Below are 19102 nucleotides of genomic sequence, written 5' to 3' on the forward strand. Positions count from 1 at the left end.
TTTTCCCTGGGTGATGGGCTACAGCGTCCCTTAGTAGTGACAGTGTCTGTGCTCGTGTAGACCTAAAAGTAGAAAGCTTGTGCTGCAGGCATTCATTTTCCCACCTGCCTTTCAGAGCCTGATGTAAAGACCCTGGAGTCCAGGGGAGCATTTGAGAGGCTGTGAAAGGACGGTGGAGTCTGGTGTGCAGAGGAGTTTTATTGTGACACCTTGAGTCGAGAGCCAGGGAAACAGTTTTCCCTTAAGATGTAAAATAGTTGCTTTCTTCGTTGCTTGTATGCAGTCAAGATGATGGGAAGCGGTGAGAAGGCACTAACTGTTTCTTGCCCCGTCTCCTTTGTCCTTGAGCTCATGAAGGTTAGCGGGTACACAGGTGTGCAGTACATCAAGGAGAGAAGCTGGGGTGGGGGTTGGAGATGCAAAATTGGACAGTGCAACAGAAGAGGAGTAAGGAAGGATCAGTAGGGTAACCCCGGATCCGGACTCCTGGGAAGAGACTGAATTATGATTACTTTCTCTGTACTGGCTGCGAGTTCTCCTAGGCCAGGAGCTCTTGTGTTGGGGGGATCTGGGATGCGCAGGAAGTAGTAATGCTCTGTAGGGCTCTTTTTCCCCTGTTCTGCTCCTCCCTGTTTCTTCTCCCAAAATGTGTAGTCCAGGAAGGCTGTGGTGCAAAGTAAGTTAAGAGCCCTTCCTGCAGGGCGGACAGTGCAGCTACCTGCCTCAATCTTATATATGATGGGAGCTGAGGTCTGCCTAGGGCTGGCTGGTCCTCAGTAGGAGAGAAGAGGAAAAACAAAGCTCTCCACATGCTCTGTTTGGATATGCCATTTGCGAACACTGGCACTCTGGTCTTTCATGTGTACTTCGGCTTCAACTGTCTCAAGTATGTGTGACCATTCCCTGCATGCGTTTGTGTTGTTGTCTCTCTGGTATCTTCTTTGCAACCGTGCCTGGAACTCAGATGAATAGGCACAGTCCCAAAGAGAAAACTACAGGAGGAAGTGATTTCAGCTGCACCCTGCTATTACAGCTCAAGCTGAGATCTTGACCTTTAAATTTGTGTATAATGATGGAGCCAAATAGCAGCTGCCATGGCTCTGCACTATGTTGGTAGAGGTATGAGAAGTAAGAAAGTACTCTTCACATAGTGGAATCTAAGTCCAGGGGGAAAATTACATAGGCGCATAAAGTCTGGCAAGTTAAATATGAAAACACCATAAGGCTATAGAAAACATTGTTTGAGAAACAATTTCCAAAAGATATTAAAGCTACCAATGTTGTTATTCTTTTTTTCCAACTGCAGAAGGAACAGGAAGCCCACTAGAGAGGCGCAAGGTCAGGAGGAGATGAGAGATTGAAAGGGAGTTCAGAGGTCAGTTTGAAGCAAACCAAAATTAATTTCTGCATCTGGCTACAGGTACGAGGAACTTGGGGATGTTTCTCTACACTGTAATCCTTCCTTGTGGGGGATGCATGCCACAGTCTCTTGTGCATCACATGTCCATGGAATACACGTCAGGAGTGAATGAACAGACAGATAATGGGAGCCAATGGGCTGCATCCATGAGCACTGTGGGAGCTGGCTGATGTCATTGTGAGGCCTCTCTTTGTCATGCTTGAAAGGTTATAGAGATTGGGGGAAGTGGAGGGAAGCAAAAGTCACTCCTATCTTGCTTATCTTCAAGACATGCAAGGAAGAGAATCCAGGGAACTATAGGCCAGTCAGTGTAACCTTGAACACTGGGAAGGTGATGGAGCAAATCCTCCTGGAAGTGATCTGCAAATGTGTTAAGGACAAGAAGGTGATTAGGAGTAACCGGCATGGGTTTACAAAGGGGAAATCATACCTGGCCAAACTGATAGCCTTCTATGAGGAAATGACCAGCTCAGTGGACGGGGGAAGAGCATCGGATATTGTTTATTGCAACTTTAGTAAGGCTTTTGACACAGTCTCCATAACAGCCTTGTAGATGTACTGATGAAACATGGACTGCATAAATGCAGTGAGGTGGACTGAAAACTGGCTGAACTTCTGGACTTGAAGGATTGTAATGAGTGACACAAAGTCCAGGTGGAGAGCAGTAACTAGTGGTATACTCCAAGGGTCTGCGCTGGGGCCGGTACTGTTTAATGTCTTTATTAATGACCTTGATGGTGGGATGGAAGCAACCTCGACAAGTTTGCGGCTGATGCAAAACCGGGAGGAGTGGTTGATACACAAGGTGGTTGAGCTGCCTTTCAGAGCGACCTCAACAAGCTGGAGAAACGAGCCAACAGGAATCTCATGAAGTTCAACAAAGAGAGATGCAACTGGTGAGGGATAACTCCATGCACGTGTGGGCAAGGAGCTGACCGGGAGCCAGCAGTGTGCGCTTTTGGCAAAGAAGGTCTGCAGCCTGCTGGGCTGTGTGATGTCACGCATTACCTGCAGGGTCAAGGGAAGCAATCCTTCCCCTCTGCTCAGTGCTGGTGAAACGCGTCTGGGGTGCTGTGCCCAGTCCTGGGCTCCCCAGTTGGCTCAGGGGTTAGAGCTTGCATGCGCTGTTCTGGAGCACCGCTGCACTATCTCTGAGCTTGCCCAGCGAGCAACTTCCATTGTGGCTGTAGCTAACAGCACTGGTAATGTTAGAAGAACGCTTCTCTGTTATGAAGTCATATGCCACCGTTCTCAAATAGCACTATCACTGGGTGCAAGCTGATCCTGTCAAAGGGTTACTGTCTGAGAAAATAACAGCTCCTGCTAGCGTTTTTTTTTACAATTGATGAAGCTACTGAGCAAGCTCACTTAACTGAAATTGAACATGCCTGGTTTTTTGGAACCTGTTACAGCTCTATCTTAATTCATTCAATAAATTCCCTATTCTGTCTAAATGTAATAGCATTACTGACCATTTTCCACTAATCTTAGACTACTGCTTATTGTATTTAGGGAGGATGAAGCTGAATTGAAGCTTAATGATGTCGCCATGACTGGCTATGTGATTTTCTGTTTGTGGCCATTACTTACATACCTCATTGGTTCTCTGTGTTGCAAATAACAGACAGTCTGTATAATTTTTTCTGGATAACTTCAGCGAGATGCCAAACTTCAGCGAGATGCCATCACATCTATGCCTGCTTTCTGCACAGTGATTTGGGAATCAACAGCTATAAAAATTGCCATATCATTTCTCCCCACAATCTGTTTATTTTTTGCAGAAACTTGCTGATATCATCCTCTGACTCTTTGCTGTGGCTTGCTTTTAATTCGTCTTACCCCATGGAGTGTCTATCCAGCACTACATACCCACTACAAGTGGGTATTTTCACTGTTCTTTCCTTTTTTTTCTGGAGAAAACTTGGTTCTAAAAAATATGTAAGTGAAATTGGGTATTGGAGGGTTCACTCTGGAAAGGTGAAGTTGTGATTAAGTACAAAGGATGCAGTTAAGAGGCAGGTGCCTTAAGCCTCCTCTGTCTATAGCTGCAATATCTTATGGCTTGGTCTAATATACCCATTACAATGACAATATTCTCATCTCACCTCAAATATTCGCTCGTGCTTGGTCTGCCATTCTCTCTGGGGTCAGAAGGAGGAGCTCTAAAACTGTTGCTAAAATGCTAAATACTAATTTCCCCTAAATACTGGGGGAATTAGCAGGTGGATTCATCCGTGCTTGGCACCGCTCTGCTCTTCTATGCCTAACAGACCGATTAGTGACCCACTGAATGTTGGTATTGTTAAACTTCCCTCTTCTACTCTTGATGGTAATGTAAATCTGGAGAAAATGGAGATCTTCAGCTGTTTTCTGGTGGGTCCCCAAAATACTCCTAGGCTGCTTGTGATCAGTGATATTGTTCAAGACCCCTAGCAACTACCTGGGTATGCAACAGCACTCTGCTGGACCTTTTTCCTCTCTGTTTTTGTTATTGAATTTGTAGCAAATTTACACATCCCCTCCACTGTTTTTCTGTTCATATGTCCACACGCTTACTTGAAGGGACATCACTAAACTCAAGAGTACTTGGTTCATTCTTCTAAAGACAACTGGGACTGGTGCAATCAATTCTTCCACGGTTGATCAGGGCTGTTTTGCTGTGTTTCTACTTGATGTACCATAAACGTAGCTTTTGAATAGTTTAATGGCACAAGGTAGTTGAAGTTGCACTAAAATTATGCAACAAGACAAGCAATGGTAAGACAAAGAAAGAAGGGAAGGTATACCACGGAGTACTTTCATTTAGCCTGTGAAGCTAGATTTGGATGTTCATGACACATTCTGGCCAATCTCAGCTGTACAAAATTCTCCAGCCCAGCCCCAGTCTTGATGCCTCTAGCACTGGGTCCCATGCTAAAAGCTGCAACTCTCTCCTGTGCTTCCCCAGCAGTGCCTGCCTTAAACCCAGAAGGCTATTTTTAATGCATAGAACTGCAGGAATGATAGTGGAATTGGCCATGAGAGGGCATAGCTGTTGCTTTAAAATGGGTATGAAAGGGACCATCCAAAGCATCTTGCTCGGTTTAAGGTAAAAAAACATCTCTGACCAGTCTCTGTTGTAAATCTGTACTTAAGCATGTTCTGAGGGACATAAAAGAATTACATTCTCGATCTGTTTTAGTTAATAACAGAGGTAGATGTAGGTTATGTTTCTCTTACAGGTTCCCTTCTTCAGGGATGAGTGTGAGAGCCACCTTGTGTTTTCTGTCACTGCTGGGTGAGATTGTGCAAATGTGAGGACCAAGAAGCCAACACAATGCACAAAAAGGGAGGGCAGTGGAAAGGCATTGAGGACAGAGAATCCACCTCATCTCCTCTGAACACAGGGCCACTAGGTTTGGGTCTTCTTCCCAACAGCCCTAGGGATGTGCAGTATGTGCAGGTAGGCTCACAGGCACTCGTTATTTTCCTTTTAAGACTGGTTCAAAGAGCTCATGAGACTGGAAGGAGAAGTTTCTCCCTCTACCTGGGGTTATGTCAGCTGAATGCTGTTAGTGATTGTAGTTCCTCTTTCTACACTGTGGGAACACTCAAATCGCAATTCCCATTTTCCTAGGGGTCCTCTTGTTTGGGAGTATTGTGAATTGATCAAATATTCAAATTCTAAATTGACTCTTATTCCTGTTTTCTACAGCCTCAGCCGCTGCTTGCTCAACAGTTCAGCTTCTCTCCTCTCCACAGCCTAGGAGCTGGGTTTGTTGGTTCCCTGCACTCCACAGGAGGCCAGCTTAGGAGAGCGCAGCCTGGTTGTCAAGGCAAAGAGTGTATTTAACAGCAAGCATGAGCTCCAGCGACCAAAGTCACAGGCACCCAGGTGATCACCCTTCCCGGTCCTTTTGGGCAGGTGATCAGTGAGTGCCTGGGTATCAGGGATCATTTGGCTTCTCTTTTGCAGTTCTATTCTTGCAACATTTTAGGCAAAACAGAATCCTTAGTCTGTGCCTCTGTTTCTATTGCTCTCTGTTCTCCCTCTTCTCCCCTTTTGCTCAGCACGTGTATTTGCTAATAGCTAGATGATCCCTTTGCACCTTCTTTCCTATAATTTTCTGCTTATCTGCAGGTCTGTCTAGCTTCATAGCTAAACCCGCTAATTGCCTACGCATAAGCTGTATCAATTAAATCACAGAAGGAAAACAAAAGAAAGGAAAGTCCTTATTCGCATCCTTAGTTTATATTCTACTTTGCAAACAACATCCGCAATATACACAGCCACAGTTTTCCTGTAAACATCTGATTGCCTCTGGCTAAGACAGTTGTTTGTAGTGGTTATACTAAGGTGTAGGCCTGGAGGTTTGAGAAGAAGTCATAATCTGAGAATTATACAGTTCTAATGTAATTATGTAAAAGCAATTCTAATTGCTTTCCGTGTAAACTGAGAAAGTAACGTTTCATCTTCTGATGTCATTAAATGCATGCCCTTAAAGAATTTGTACAGCTTATTTCTTGCCATTTATTATCACTGCTTGAACTGTCATGAAGATCTGATGATGTTCTATAACAATATCACTCAACAGTGTACATTTTTTCCTATTAGGAATGATTTGCCAGGTTTCAGGTACTTCTGAGTATCTGCTGTTACAATTTGAAAAGTAGAGGATTTCAGGAACTGGTGATGCTTGTTTGGCTTCATGTCAGTTGCCTTCATGTACAATTAATGTTGCACCATCACCCAATCATCGAATTATCCGGTTTTGGTTGTTTCCATTTTTTGCTGTCTGTGGTTTTGCTACCAAGGCAAATATCAGTGAAGCACATTTACAGTCACGTAGGTCAGGAAACCCCTTTGCTCAGTGCAGGGTGCACCGGTACCCCTTAGGGGCACCAAGAGTAGATGTGAGCATGTGTTTGTCCAGCAGCATCAGATTGGTTGAAGTCCTCGCACAGCGGAGTACTCTTTGTACTACATTTTATCCTTTTTGTGCTTGGAACAAGGGAAACTTGCTGTCATTTAAACGGTCAGCCTTTACCTTATGCAGTAAGGTGTCTCTACGTTTTACAATTTTTGTTTGGACTGAGTTTTTTGTTTTGTTTTGTTTTCTTTGCATGCACTGCTTAGCTAGGCTTTTAAATTTAGCAAGCAAGGTTGTGAAACTTATATGCAGTATTTTGCAAATCATGTATTGTCAGAAAATATGCATGAGCACGTTTCTTGCTGTGTTGAAGAAATTCTTGTGGCATGTGAGTGTCTAACCAGTCCTTGTCACACTCTCGGAGGGTCTCAGCATCTGCCCGTTTCTGCATTGGTATGGGAAGGAAAAGCATTATGTTCCTTGATGACTCTGCTTTGAGCAGTGGAGTTGGACAAATGATCTCCAGAGGTGCCTTCCAACCCCAGCCCTTCTGTGGTTCTGTGACTAGATGGGCCCTGATCTGAGGCCTGGAGAGCAACATGGATGAAAGGGCTGGGAATAGCTTCAGGTGCTTTCCAAAGAGCTTCCCCAGTGTTGGCATCTTATGAGTCTGTCCGTAGTACTGCGGTACTTGGAAGGACTTGGGCAGGGGAGAGGGGCTGGGGAAACTACAGAGCAATAGGCCTGACATTTGTTGTAGGCAACTGAGTAGAAACTGCACTAAACCCTAAACTTAGTGGCTGTATGGATAAAGGCGGTATTTTATGAACGTGTTAACATGTCTTCTGTAAGGGAAGGTCAGCTGCCATCAAGCACAGGGACAAGGGGGAACTCTATCATAAAATGAGGGACACTTCAATTTGGCAAAGTCATTCAATGAAGTATCTGGCATAAGAGGGCGTACTCCCAAACAAATGAGTAAATTAATTGGTTGAAAGAGTGTATGTTCAAAGCAGCATTCAGAACAGAAGTCTTGGGGTGGGAAGAGGCAGGTCTATGAAACTCTCAGCTCAGTTCTCGTGGCAGCCACCCAAGCCGTGTGAGCACTGGGAATGCTTAGCAAAGGAGTAGAAAACAAAACAGCAACCAGTTTCCTGCCACAGTATAAAGCTTAATGTGTAGTGATAATGGAGTTTCAATTTCCTTCTTCTTTTGTTTTTCTTTTTTTTTTCTGATTCATTTCTAATTAGATGGGTTCTTCACAGCACAGCTGCATGACCCTTATATCGGCCACTGTTAGTTGAATGTATGTCGTCACATCCTCCTTGATCTGCTTGTTTTCTCCATGTGTTCAGACTCCATTTTTCACAATTTCTTTTCAGAAAAAGGAAGTGCCAGACCATAGAGTTATAGGTGCTCTCAGAGACACTATCCTCTTGAAAATCTTGTCCAGCTGAGCAGTGACCTCTGTGGTGTCTTGAAAGCAGGGACAGGTGAGTAGTATTTGCAGTTTCTGTGCAATGGCACTTGCAATTTCAGAGGAAGGTAGAGCGCCAGATTTCCTGTGTTTGTTTTGTGAAATAAGCGGACTGGCTAATGCAGCATCTAAACTGTCCTCTTATCCGCTACAAAGGCAGAAAGGTATTTCTAAATATATAGAAGTGCGATTGTAGCAGAAGTTCCTCCTCTTACTAAAAATATGCATGTAACCTTGAAGCTTGCTCACTGTTAGATTAGAGCTGCGCTTTCCTGCCTTCTCTACAGCAAAGGCTCTGTCCCCTCAAGCCTGTACCTGCTTTCTCTTCTACAGCTTACCAAGCTAAAAACGATTTTCAGGATTCAACCAGCAGTGGCATGGAGGGAGGGGAAAATGGGTACGTAAAAAGCAGAGTGGGGTTTTTTTGCTGCCTGTAACACTTACAGCACATGCTGGCATTTCTCTGCAGGAGAAGAAAAAGTTCTGGGGATCCAGAGCTGATGATTTGTATCTCGGCTGCCTCTCCTCTGTCCCCCAAACCCCAGTGCCTAGTGGAGAGCGGTGGCTCTGTGCTGTTGCATTTGGAAACCTCCCAGTGCAGCTGACAAGTCATTTTCTGGCTACATGGGGAGTTTAGTATGTGACCCAGTCACAGTTACCAGGGGTGAATGACACATGGGATTGTGCCAGCTGGGTTCTCTGTCCTGTTCCCTGTCTGTTTGGTTACAGCTGTTTGATTAAAGCTTTTGCTGTTTCCTGAAGCTCTCTGTTCTGGAGCATGGGGATTTGGATTTGGAGATGAAGCAGAGGGAGGCAGGAGGAATCATAGAATCATTTAGGTTGGAAAAGACCTTTAAGATCATTGGGTCCAACCATAAATCTGACACTATCACATCCACCACTAAACCATGTTCCTAAGTGCCACATCTACGTGTCTTTTAAATACCTCCAAGGATGGTGGCTCAACCACTTCCCTGGACAGCCTGTTCCAATGCTTTGCAACCCTTTTAGTGCATAAATTTTTCCTAATATCCAATCTAAACCTGCCCTGGCACAACTTGAGGCCGTTTCCTCTTATCCTAAATGCCACAATCCTCCTCGCTGCTTCTTCATGTGCTTTTGCACATTGACCTTTGGGGTGCCAGTGGTGGGCCAAGGAGGTGCTGGTTCTGCTGTCCTTCACTTTAAGGGGAGGCAAGGGCAGAAATGCTGATGCTAATGCTGAGAATGTAGCTAGAATGACTTCTCTTTTTGTTGCTGCTTTGTTAATAATCTTTTCCTCTCCATCCCTCCCTTTTGCAGGAGGAAGAGAGGAAGTAAGGGTAGGGTGGAGGGGGGATTGCATATCCATCACCAGGTGATTCTACTGGCAGAGCTTGAGCAGGTCACAGCCAGCGTGGCCTTTGCATCCTGAGTTGGTGACAGTTGGGTTAGCCAGCACCATCTACCAGAGGAGGTAGAAGTGAGGACTTGCAGGGGAGCAGGATTGGGAAGCAGCCTTGAAACTCTCATTACCTAGGCAGTTCTTGTCCCCATTATCTGCATCTGCCTCCAAAGCTGCCTTGTATCAATTCCCTTCCCACTGTCCCTCCATTTCGCTATGCTACAGTGCCATGAAAAATGAGCCAGGCTCTCTGCAGGGGTGAGTGGTTGATGTTGAAAGGCAGCAACTGCTGGTTCAACAGCCTGGGAGATGAGGCTTCTTAATAGGAACTGATGACGGCACTGGGATTTTAGTATTGTGTTTGGTTTTGGGGAAGGACAGGTTGTGTATCAGGAGAAAAACCTCTCATAATCAGAAAAAGCTATCATCAGGGCATCAGTTCCACACAATGTCTGTAGACAGAGGTCCAGGAATATTCATAAGGAGCATTCCTATTTCCTTGTCCTAGGGTTTTTTGCATATATGTCTCATATCCAGAGTGACCTCAAATTCTAGAAGATGATAGATAAGGTCTCTAATGCTGTTCCCAGAGTTTGTTGTGCACCACTATGAAGGCATGCCATTTGTGTGTCAAATGCTGTATATCCTTCCAAGTGGCAAGCACAGCTTACGTGGACAATATACATGGACAGAACTGAGGATCAGGTCTTGGTTTGTGATATGCAGAATGGAGAAACCTGTACTTATTTTGTGTTTTGAAAGAGGGATCCGAAGATGGGCAGTAGTTTCTGATGTAGGGATCTGAAGGCCCTGGGACAATACAGAGAAGCCAGGAGACAGTTTCAGCAGTGACCAAAAGGCCTAATTTAAGCATGCTGCCCTGAGGTGAAGGAAGGAGAGTTCTGCTCTGCTGGGGCACTGTCCCAAGGCTCGTGGCCTGCTGCCTTGCCTGTCAGTTTCTTTTTCTTCTTTCCTCCCCTTCAGATCACGACGGTTGTCTTGGGAGAACAGGCTCGGACGGGAGCGAGACTGCCCAGGATGTCCAGCTGCCTGCCAAAGCTGACCACGGTGCTGCTGAGCCACAGGCTCGGGGCTCTGTTTATCCTCACAATTTCGTTTGTGTTCTTTGCCTCTGTGATGTTCTACTGGAGAACTGGGGAGGATGCTGAGGGCCAGCTCTACAGCTTGCCTGCTGAAATCCGCTGTGCTCACTCTGTGCCTTCTCCTCCCCATCCCGCTGTCAGTGGGCCCCCTCCTTCCCCAAGGGATGTGTTTTTTGTGGAGACCTCGGAGCGAACTAACCCCAGTTACCTGTTCATGTGCTCCGTGGAGTCAGCGGCCCGGACGCACCCTGAGACAAGGGTCGTGGTGCTCATGAAAGGTTTGGCAAATGGCAACGCCTCGTTACCCAACAACTGGGCGTTCTCATTGCTGAGCTGCTTCCCCAACGTGGAAGTCCGGCCCCTGGACTTGACAGAGCTTTTCTCTGGCACACCTCTGGCAAACTGGTACTTGCAGGCTCAGCAGCGCTGGGAGCCTTATTTCTTACCCGTCCTGTCTGACGCCTGCAGAATTACCATCATGTGGAAATTTGGTGGCATCTACCTGGACACAGACTTCATTGTGCTTAAGAACTTAAAGAACCTCACCAATGTGCTTGGTATGCAGTCTCAGGATGTACTGAACGGAGCTTTTCTGTCCTTTGAACCCAAGCATGAGTTCATGCAGCTTTGCATGCAGGACTTTGTGGATAACTACAACGGCTGGATCTGGGCGCACCAGGGCCCAGAGCTCCTAACACGTGTCTTCAAGAAGTGGTGCCCCACCAGTAAAATCCAGAATCCTATGAGCTGCAAAGGCATGAATGTTCTTTCCACAGAAGCCTTTTATCCTATTCCCTGGGAGGACTGGAGGAAGTTATTTAAAGCAATCGGCTCCTCAGAGCTTCACGAGCTCCTTAAGAACACCTACGCGGTGCACGTATGGAACAAACTGAGCCATGGGACAAAGCTAGATATAACGTCCCAGGCTTTCCTGGCTCAGCTGTATTCTCAGTTCTGCCCTGCCACATATACGAAGATGAAGAAGGACTCCGAAGAGCAGTCAAGGCCTGCAATGTGACCTGTGGGCCCTTGGCTGCAGGGAAGTTCCATACCCTGAAGGAAACTGAGTGCCTTTCACCTTCCCCAGAGTTGGTTTCTAGCCCATGAAGCAGGTATTCTGTGTGACAGCTCAGTGATTTTGTACCATTTCTGATATCTGCCTCAGACCCTACATGCTTCAAATATACACCAGAACCTGAGTTCAGACTCTTGTTGTTCTTCAGTAGCCCTTGATGTTGCAGGGAAGGGTGAACTTGTTCATCGCTGCCTATCAGTTGCTCCCCTGTTGCTGTTCTCTCAATTGCTTCACCTGTGTATCAGGCCTGAAAAGCCTCTCGTGTAGTCTCAACAGCTGTAGGAACCCTTGCCTTGCTCTCTGTAATGTTTCTAAGTATGTAAATAAATGCCAGCCAGTACTATAGTACACAGCTTACTGGAGCTTAGGACCAAATTCCCTGGGTGGTAAAGATTCTTACAGCTGGTAAAGTATATGGGGAGTATAAGAAAATTGCTTTCAGAAGTGGAAAACATGTCAAATCTCTGCATGGCTCAGTGTAAAGTTTATCTTGGTTTCCAAAGGTACTTTATTTCAAATGATCTTTTCTACTGTTTTACATTCCACAGCAATAGGCTGACTTTTCTGGCCTTCTTCAGGAAAACAAATAGACAAAAGCTGTTCTTTTACCAGTGTGAGTAAAGATCCTTGCTTTGTTGAAGAAATTCTTGTGGCATGTGAGTATCTAACCAGTCCTTGTCACACTCTCAGAAGGTCTCAGCATCTGCCCGTTTCTGCATTGGTATGAGAAGGAAGAGCATTATGTTCCTTTCATTGGAGTACTGAACACATTGTGGAAGAAGGACCAGTGACCATGTCCAGGACTAGGACCAGTGTCCCCAGTGACATCTTATTATTGTCACTGGGGATCTAGTCAGTGGATTATGTGGGGTCATTCATCTAACCCTACTGCAGATTACACAAGCAGATAAGTGATTGCAGGCATCACTGCCTGTAATGGGAACACAGGTGCCCATACCACAGACTTTTAAAGTTAGGTGAGATAAAGCTGACTGTGACTTCTTGCAAACCTGGGCAAAGCCAATGCAGTGATAGACCTGCTGTTGATCTGATGACCGTTCTCGCATCTGAATGTTTCCTCTGTGTCCAGGGCACTGTAATTGTAAAAATGCATTTGAAATTGACCTCTTATGAAATGAGGAATAGAGAAAAAGAATGTACTGTGGTCCTGCTTGTGCCAAATCAACGTTCCTGTCTGGAAGGCAAAGTGTAAGCAATGTGTGGTTATTGCTCTTTCAGATATGCAGTAGCTAACAAATAAGAGAAATATGTGTATCAATTTTCATATGGCCTTTTCCTAAATTCCATTATCTGCTGAAAAGTACAGTGTTGTCATGCACGAAGGAAGGCTGATGTAAGTTTGATCCAGCCTTTAATATGAGCAGCAGCACGTTTCAAGGTTTGTCAGACGCTGAGCCATGGCACACTGTTGATTAAACACTCCATTGCAGACCAAAAGCGAGTGAGTCATCAATTTTTACTCAGACTGAGCTGTGTAAAACAACACATCAACTTACTCTGCCGACCGGTCCCGTGTCCATCCCCTCACCCCAAAAAAACCCTTAAATTTTGCCTGATCGCTCTAACTACTAGCCTTCACTACTGGTGCCAAGGAGTACTGGATATGCTGTTCCAATGTGGTGCCCATGACGGCAAACAACCACCTGTAGCTCATATTCCTCTATCTTCACTGTTTCACGTGTGACTCTTTCTTCAGCCAGCAGGAAAATGACGGTGTAAAGGGCAAATTCAAACTCTGGGCTGACACCAATAAAGGTGCTTCCAATTGGCTTGACTGAGCCCTTCCAGCTGAACTGGATGCTCAAAACTTGGTCATCTTTGTCAGGCTGAAAGCATAAACAAAACAACAGAATAATCTCCCAACACAGCTGTGACCAGACAGATACAATTTCCAACTCCAGGTTTTTGAGAGCAATGCAAGATTCAGTCATCCTTGCTGTGCCAGGGTGCTATAGCTGGAGCACAGCCTCTTCCCTGTCCTCTGGAGCATACATGATTTACCTCAATTATTGCAATTCCATAAACACCAGCACTATCTTTTTTAAATAGTTTGTGAAAAACTAAAAGCTGGACTTGAGGGCATGCTAGTATTTTTTCTGCTTACATACACCTGGTCAAATTAGGCTCTAAACAGCTGAGCCTATGATTACCTCATTGTGCCTTGATTTGTAACCACAACTTTTATCTCTGTATACATTTGTCTTATTTGCAGAGGCACCTGCTTGTTCTTACCCTGGTTTTGTTCTTCCGAGTGACATATCCCTTGTAGTCAATTTGGTTGCGCTTTTCCTGAAGGTAAAACTGCACCCAGTTGTGCAAACCTAAGATCTGTTTACCACGCCTTGTTTCTCCAACAAAAACATGTTCAAAACCACAAGAATCGGGTCTGTAATAAATGAAAGAATAATATATAGGTCTTTTATGTGTTTAAATAGTTCAAATTGGCAGAGGTAAAAGGCAAGAAGACGCACAAGCTTGCTTAGGTTGATTTGTGAGCAGTTTTTTTATTTGTCTGGATTTGTTGGGTTTTCTTTCTTACTTTGCACAAAATTCGCAGTGAAATCTAGCCATGAAGTCTAAATTTGTAACTGATGATGAAGGTTGCTAGTAAATGCCACAGAGGCTTCACTGCTGCTTATCCAGATTTTAGCAAGGCTTCTGACACTGTCTCCCATAACAGACTCATAGACAAACTGATGAAGCACAGATTAGAAAAGTGGATGATGTGGTGGGCTGAAAAGTGGATGAATGTCTGCGGTTGAAGGCTTGTGATTAGGGACACAAAGTGCAGCTGGAGGCAATTCACCAGTGGTGTAGCCCAAGGGTCAATACTGTTAGTATCTGATCAGTAAGCCTTTAAACACAATCTGTGTGGAAGCAATGAACACCTGATTTAGGCCATATTCAGAGGCTGTCTTCCAGTTCTGTGTGTAACAGATGGCACTTGGACTTATACTTACCAAAGTCACAATAGTGTAGAGATTATCAGGGGCCATATTCATCAAACATACCTGTCTCCTTCTTTCCTGGCATAGAGCTGGAACCAGATGTCATAGAGCTGATATTTGAAATCGGCAAGGTTTGGCTTTGCTAGTTTTTTTTTAAGCAGATATTCATGAGCTAGCTGAAGGATAGAAAACCAAGATGTATACACAGTTTACTTTTTAATTCAGCATTTTCAGCAACTAAAAAAGATCTGTGTTACTCACTTTCATGACTTCTGTTGCTAAGATAGCATCAAGAAAACAATTGTTTTCAGCTGTTTCTTCTGGAGTCACTACTTCTGCTACACCGGTTGATGCCTCATAGTTGTCCAATAAGGAAATAAAGGCTGCAGAAAAAGAGAAACTTGCAGTATGCTCATCCTGATGAACAAGCCATATGCCTAATCATACCTGTGATCCAGACATTAGAGAGTGCCATCATAAAAAGATGCCATATGACATGCCTTGACAGCCCTTAGAGAAAGCCATTCCTTTATATGTCAAATTTCATTCTCAGGTGCACTGTTGGGTGTAGGTCTAGAGGTGACTCAAGGCCAGACCACTGCTGTACTTCTTTTTAAGATAAAAAGCCCGCTACTAAGCTTCCTTACAGAACCAAGTGCTGAAGCAATAATGATCTTCTACCAAAACAAATCATATCTGACCACCAAAATTACAGACAGATGCTTATGAACTTGATCTGTGCTGGCAGAAGGCTTTGTGGGCATTACTTCAGTAGAGGAATAGTGCAGCATAAACCTACATGAGATGGCTTGAGTGCATAGCCACTGAGTGGATGGGTTCATTTTCTCCTTTGCACCCCTTTTGCCACCTGCCTCCTCCCGTCACTTCATCTACTCGTGCTCTGGCACTCAGTGGACTCTTGAGGGCTGATTCAGCACACCAGATTGACAGAAAAATACTTGAGGTCAAAAACCAAAGTAACTTCCTGCCAGGTTAGTGAGCTGAGGGGTCTCGGCGTGGAGTTCGGCGAGTACCAGAGCTGCCCTCGCCAGACACAGGATTGCGCGGCTCAGAGAGGACTGGGGGGAACAGAGGAAAGTAGTGCTCCCCATTATGCTGGCTGTTTGATCAGCTTGATGTAACTCTATCTGGGGAAAAGAAAAATCAGGGAAGGAAACATACATTCATACACATGCTTGAAGTATAGCTCCCAACAGAAATGCAAGAAGTAGCTGTGGACCTAGTGCTATCTGAAAGGGCTAGAAGCTGTGAGCAAAGAAGGAAAGATGACTTTGGCGTCTTTTTCAATACATAGAATAACATCAAAGCAATGACAGGAGCCTCATCCATTTCACTTTGTAGTGGAAGAACCACAGAGAAATTCAGATTTTGGCTAAGGCACAAAAGGATGTTCTTCTGGAGGCTGAGGGTATGGGTAATCTCCGTGCAAATGCTGTGGAAACTACCTTCAAATGACACGCGGCCTGATGATCCTCACCACCATCCAAATTATGTATGATGTTATATTTTAGGCAAACACATAAAACCCAACACAGATACTTCACGTCATTTCCACGATTAACAAAAGAATGGGTCTCACTTGCAAAAGTTTTTATGCTCTTCAAGCGTTCTTCATTTACGTTGTGAAACAGATGTCTGGCTGCGCTGTCCTGGACAGCACTGTCACCTTGCTGTGCGGCACCTGCTTTTCCCTAGGAGAAACACCAGAGAAAAACAATGAAAGAAGTAAGATGTCCTTAGAGGAGACAGTGCCTGCCTTTATAATAATCAAAACAAAACCCATAATGCCATCAGGATTCTTTGTTAGGAATGATCTTCCTATGAAACAAGAGAACATGTTACAGGAAAGACATAATCTCTGACACTGTAAGAGCCTGAAATTTCTCCATTGACTCATTTTCAGAGATGATTGTGATGACCCATGTGATAGCTCAGTTCTGATCAGTAACCAGCTGTGCTACTATGCTATATACATCACAAATGCTAAAGAGAAGTAATGTAGAGCCAAGGCTTCCTCCCACCACAAATAAATAAAAGGAGATTTGGGCACCTTCCTTCTCTGCTCATTTATAACTCAACAGACCCACTGCATACAGTTTATGAGGCCGTGCAGTGCAGCAGAGGGGTTGTTTCTGTCCTGAGTCCCTACTCCCCAAGCTAGCCAGTCTAATTCTCCTCTCCTCTGTAATAATGCTTAAACAACCCAACTCCTGAGTAGGCTCCCTCAGTCTCAACCTTTGTTTTCTGACTTTGTGACCGCAGCCCCAGCCATCGCCCCAAGGCCAGGGAGATGCCAAGATAGTTCTGTGCACCTCCACCAGCTTTGGACTGGTGCATCGTGGTGCTCTGAAGTTTTCAAAGACCATATTGGTTGGCCATATTTAAGGGCATTTTTATCAATGTTACCAATAAGCACATCTAAAATAGAAAGGAGGCTTTCCTGACAATTTTCAAATTTCTGTTCCAAAAAGGGCATTCTCAAGGAAAGAGGAGAAAAGATGAGTAGCAGTTTGTTAACATGGGCAAGGGATAACTAGAGCCTTGCTCTGAGAAATGGAGAAACCATATGGGAGAAGTTTTCCCCACACACATTTTGGCCTGAGGTAGGTACCCCTTTTTCAAGTTTATCTGCAACAGAAAAATATATCTTATAATATGAAGCAGCGTTGGAATAAAGTGTTCGAGCACTTGTGTGAGTACAAAATTGGATACTGAATATTCAGTGACCTGCTGCAATTTGTGGCCAAAACACATGGTCACGTTTGCACTCCACTGAGCTGGCAAGGAGTGAAATGGCTGCTCATCAAATCTGATACCCACTCCTCCCTCACAGTTCCCTGGGACTGGTAGCAACAACCCTGAAACCCTCCTCACTTACACCTCTGTGCTACACCACACTCTCCAGGGGGGACCCAGGAATTCCTCAAATTCCTCCCTTATTGCCCCAAGAATGACTTGGGACCTGTCTCCCCTTCTCCCTCACTGCAAGTCACCCGGACCATACCCACAAGCAGTCATACACACACAGAAACATCCAGGGTGGAAGGGACCTCAGGACATCTCTAGTCCTGCTCGGAGTATGGTCAACACTGAATTCAGACCGTATTGCTCAGGGTGTCATCTTATTGGGTCTTGAAAACCTCCAGAGATGGGGATTTCACAGCTTCTCTGGGCATCCTGTTCTGGTTGCATTTGCCCTTGTTGAATTTCATGATGTTCCTTCCTTAGCCTATTCCTCCAGCCTGCCTAGGTCCAGCTGAAGAGAAGCCCTGTGTTTGAGTGTACCAACTTCATTGCCACAGTTTGCTGTCATCTGCAAAAGTGGAAAGGTTGCACTCCACCTCCTCCTCCAAACCCCTGATAAAGATATTAAATGTTACAGGACCCAAGACGGACACCTGAGAGACTCCACTTGTAACCAACGTCCAGGTAGTGTGGGCCGTTAATGTGTTCTCTGTACTGCTCCCTCTCCTAAGTGATTCTTTGTCATTAGGAAGTCCTGCCCATGCAATTAGTGGAAATGACGAAGCACGGGCAACTCTTTCAGCAAAAGGCAGTTTTGCAGACACCTCTTCCTGCAGTGCCGTACTGCCCTTAACCCTCATGTGACTTAGCAATTGGTTACCTGCAAATCAATTGTGTAGTCTTTCCCAGGCATAAGGCGGTTAACATCCACATCCCACATCTCATTGAAAAGTTTAGAAAGTTCATGATTTAAGGCCTTCCTGTCACGAAATGCGGAGAAATACACGTTAAAAAAGACACATGCTGTTATTTCTGCAAATCACTTCTAGAGTCTTCTGTCACCCTATGTTCTGGATACCAGCTTGTCATCAGGAGAGCTTTGCCTTCTCCCCACACCTTCCTGTCAGTTCTGCTTGAAAAACCACAGAGCTTACAGTTCATATTCGTATGTGAAGAATGCAGGTAGCCTGTAAGGAAACTTGAGCCTTCCCTAAGGTTATTTTAGAGTATACTTTAACAAAGTTCTTGTTAATAAGCCTTCCTGTGGTTTTCCATGCACTGAAATAAAACCGAAGATGGTGGTGGTTCATTCAGGAGGATTCTATGTACAAACCAGAGGCAAGCAGGAGCTTATTATCAGCCTGCAGCAACACTACACAACAGAACAGGAAGCAAAGAATTCTCTCTTTGAAGCTTTTCTAGCAGCAGTCTTACATATACTCTTCCTACCTTTTTTCGTGCAAGACTCCACACTAGAGATGCTTTCCTTAGCCCATATGTGTGCTTATCCTAGCATAAAATTAGAGGGTGACTAAAACTCTAAACATAGGGTCTGCATACAATAAAATTCTGTCATGCACTGATCTCTGATGCACATACAAACCTGCCCAGGCTGGTCCTTTCCTCATTTTAATGGAATTTTGTCCCACATAATAATGTATAGCTTTCAGAAGTCTGTCTATCTGTCCATCAACAAGGTTTAGGAAGCGTTTTTACTGTGATGAACCACCCGAAGGTATCTCCAGTTTCAAGGGCATTATGTCCACACTAACACATAAGATCAAGACAAAGAACAGAGTGGAGAAAAAAAAGAAGTGGATTAATCTTTAAATGACTGACAGTTGAATTAATCGGTTAGAAACCAGCACATGCATTGCAGTCCAGAGAAGAACCACTTGATAATTTTGAATTTCTGCTCCAAAGCATATGTTCTCAACAAAAGAAGAAAAGTGCATAAATTTGTCAACAATGGGCATTTCTTTCAGATAGCCGTTTGCGTGACTTGCCATGATTTACCAACTGGTTCTCCCAGACTGAACCAAGGCACCTTCAAGCCCA

The 19102-nt window shown here is 44.7% G+C and overlaps 2 protein-coding genes across 5 annotated transcripts in view; one reads left to right on the top strand and one right to left on the bottom strand.

Annotated features, from left to right (window-relative positions):
* Positions 1–12767, top strand: part of LOC104316335 (lactosylceramide 4-alpha-galactosyltransferase) — a 30215-nt gene extending 17448 nt beyond the window's left edge. For 2 of the 4 annotated variants that reach the window (XM_069806987.1, XM_069806988.1), the window contains 2 exons: positions 7653–7763; positions 10116–12767. In XM_069806987.1, the coding sequence (XP_069663088.1) occupies positions 10170–11252 (1083 nt within the window). In that variant the 5' untranslated portion in view covers positions 7653–7763; positions 10116–10169 and the 3' untranslated portion in view covers positions 11253–12767. Of the gene's footprint in view, positions 1–4661; positions 4863–5166; positions 5295–7652; positions 7764–10115 lie in introns of those variants that run through there. The other 2 variants (XM_009916696.2, XM_069806986.1) reach the window with 2 other exon arrangements.
* LOC104316334 (poly(U)-specific endoribonuclease) lies at positions 12768–18020 on the bottom strand. Its single transcript, XM_009916694.2, has 6 exons — positions 17925–18020; positions 15879–15990; positions 14540–14661; positions 14342–14454; positions 13563–13716; positions 12768–13156 (listed from the first exon to the last, which is right to left on the bottom strand). Exons 1-6 carry the CDS (start codon positions 17982–17984, stop codon positions 12899–12901), a joined length of 819 nt encoding a protein of 272 aa, XP_009914996.2. The 5' UTR covers positions 17985–18020; the 3' UTR covers positions 12768–12898.
* Positions 18021–19102: the final 1082 nt, after the last annotated feature.

The sequence above is a fragment of the Haliaeetus albicilla genome, chromosome 19, assembly GCF_947461875.1.
Source record: "Haliaeetus albicilla chromosome 19, bHalAlb1.1, whole genome shotgun sequence".
Taxonomy (NCBI): domain Eukaryota; kingdom Metazoa; phylum Chordata; class Aves; order Accipitriformes; family Accipitridae; genus Haliaeetus; species Haliaeetus albicilla.

Excerpts from the sequence above, each read along its gene's own strand:
- LOC104316334 (XM_009916694.2), bottom strand. The coding sequence starts at position 17,984 with ATGTGGGATGTGGATGTTAACCGCCTTATGCCTGGGAAAGACTACACA. Across the intron at positions 14,662-15,878 it reads GAGCATAAAAACTTTTGCAA|CCTTTATTTCCTTATTGGAC; the intron begins GTGAGACCCATT and ends CTTTTTCTGCAG. Across the intron at positions 13,717-14,341 it reads GCCAGGAAAGAAGGAGACAG|ACCCGATTCTTGTGGTTTTG; the intron begins GTATGTTTGATG and ends CATTTATTACAG.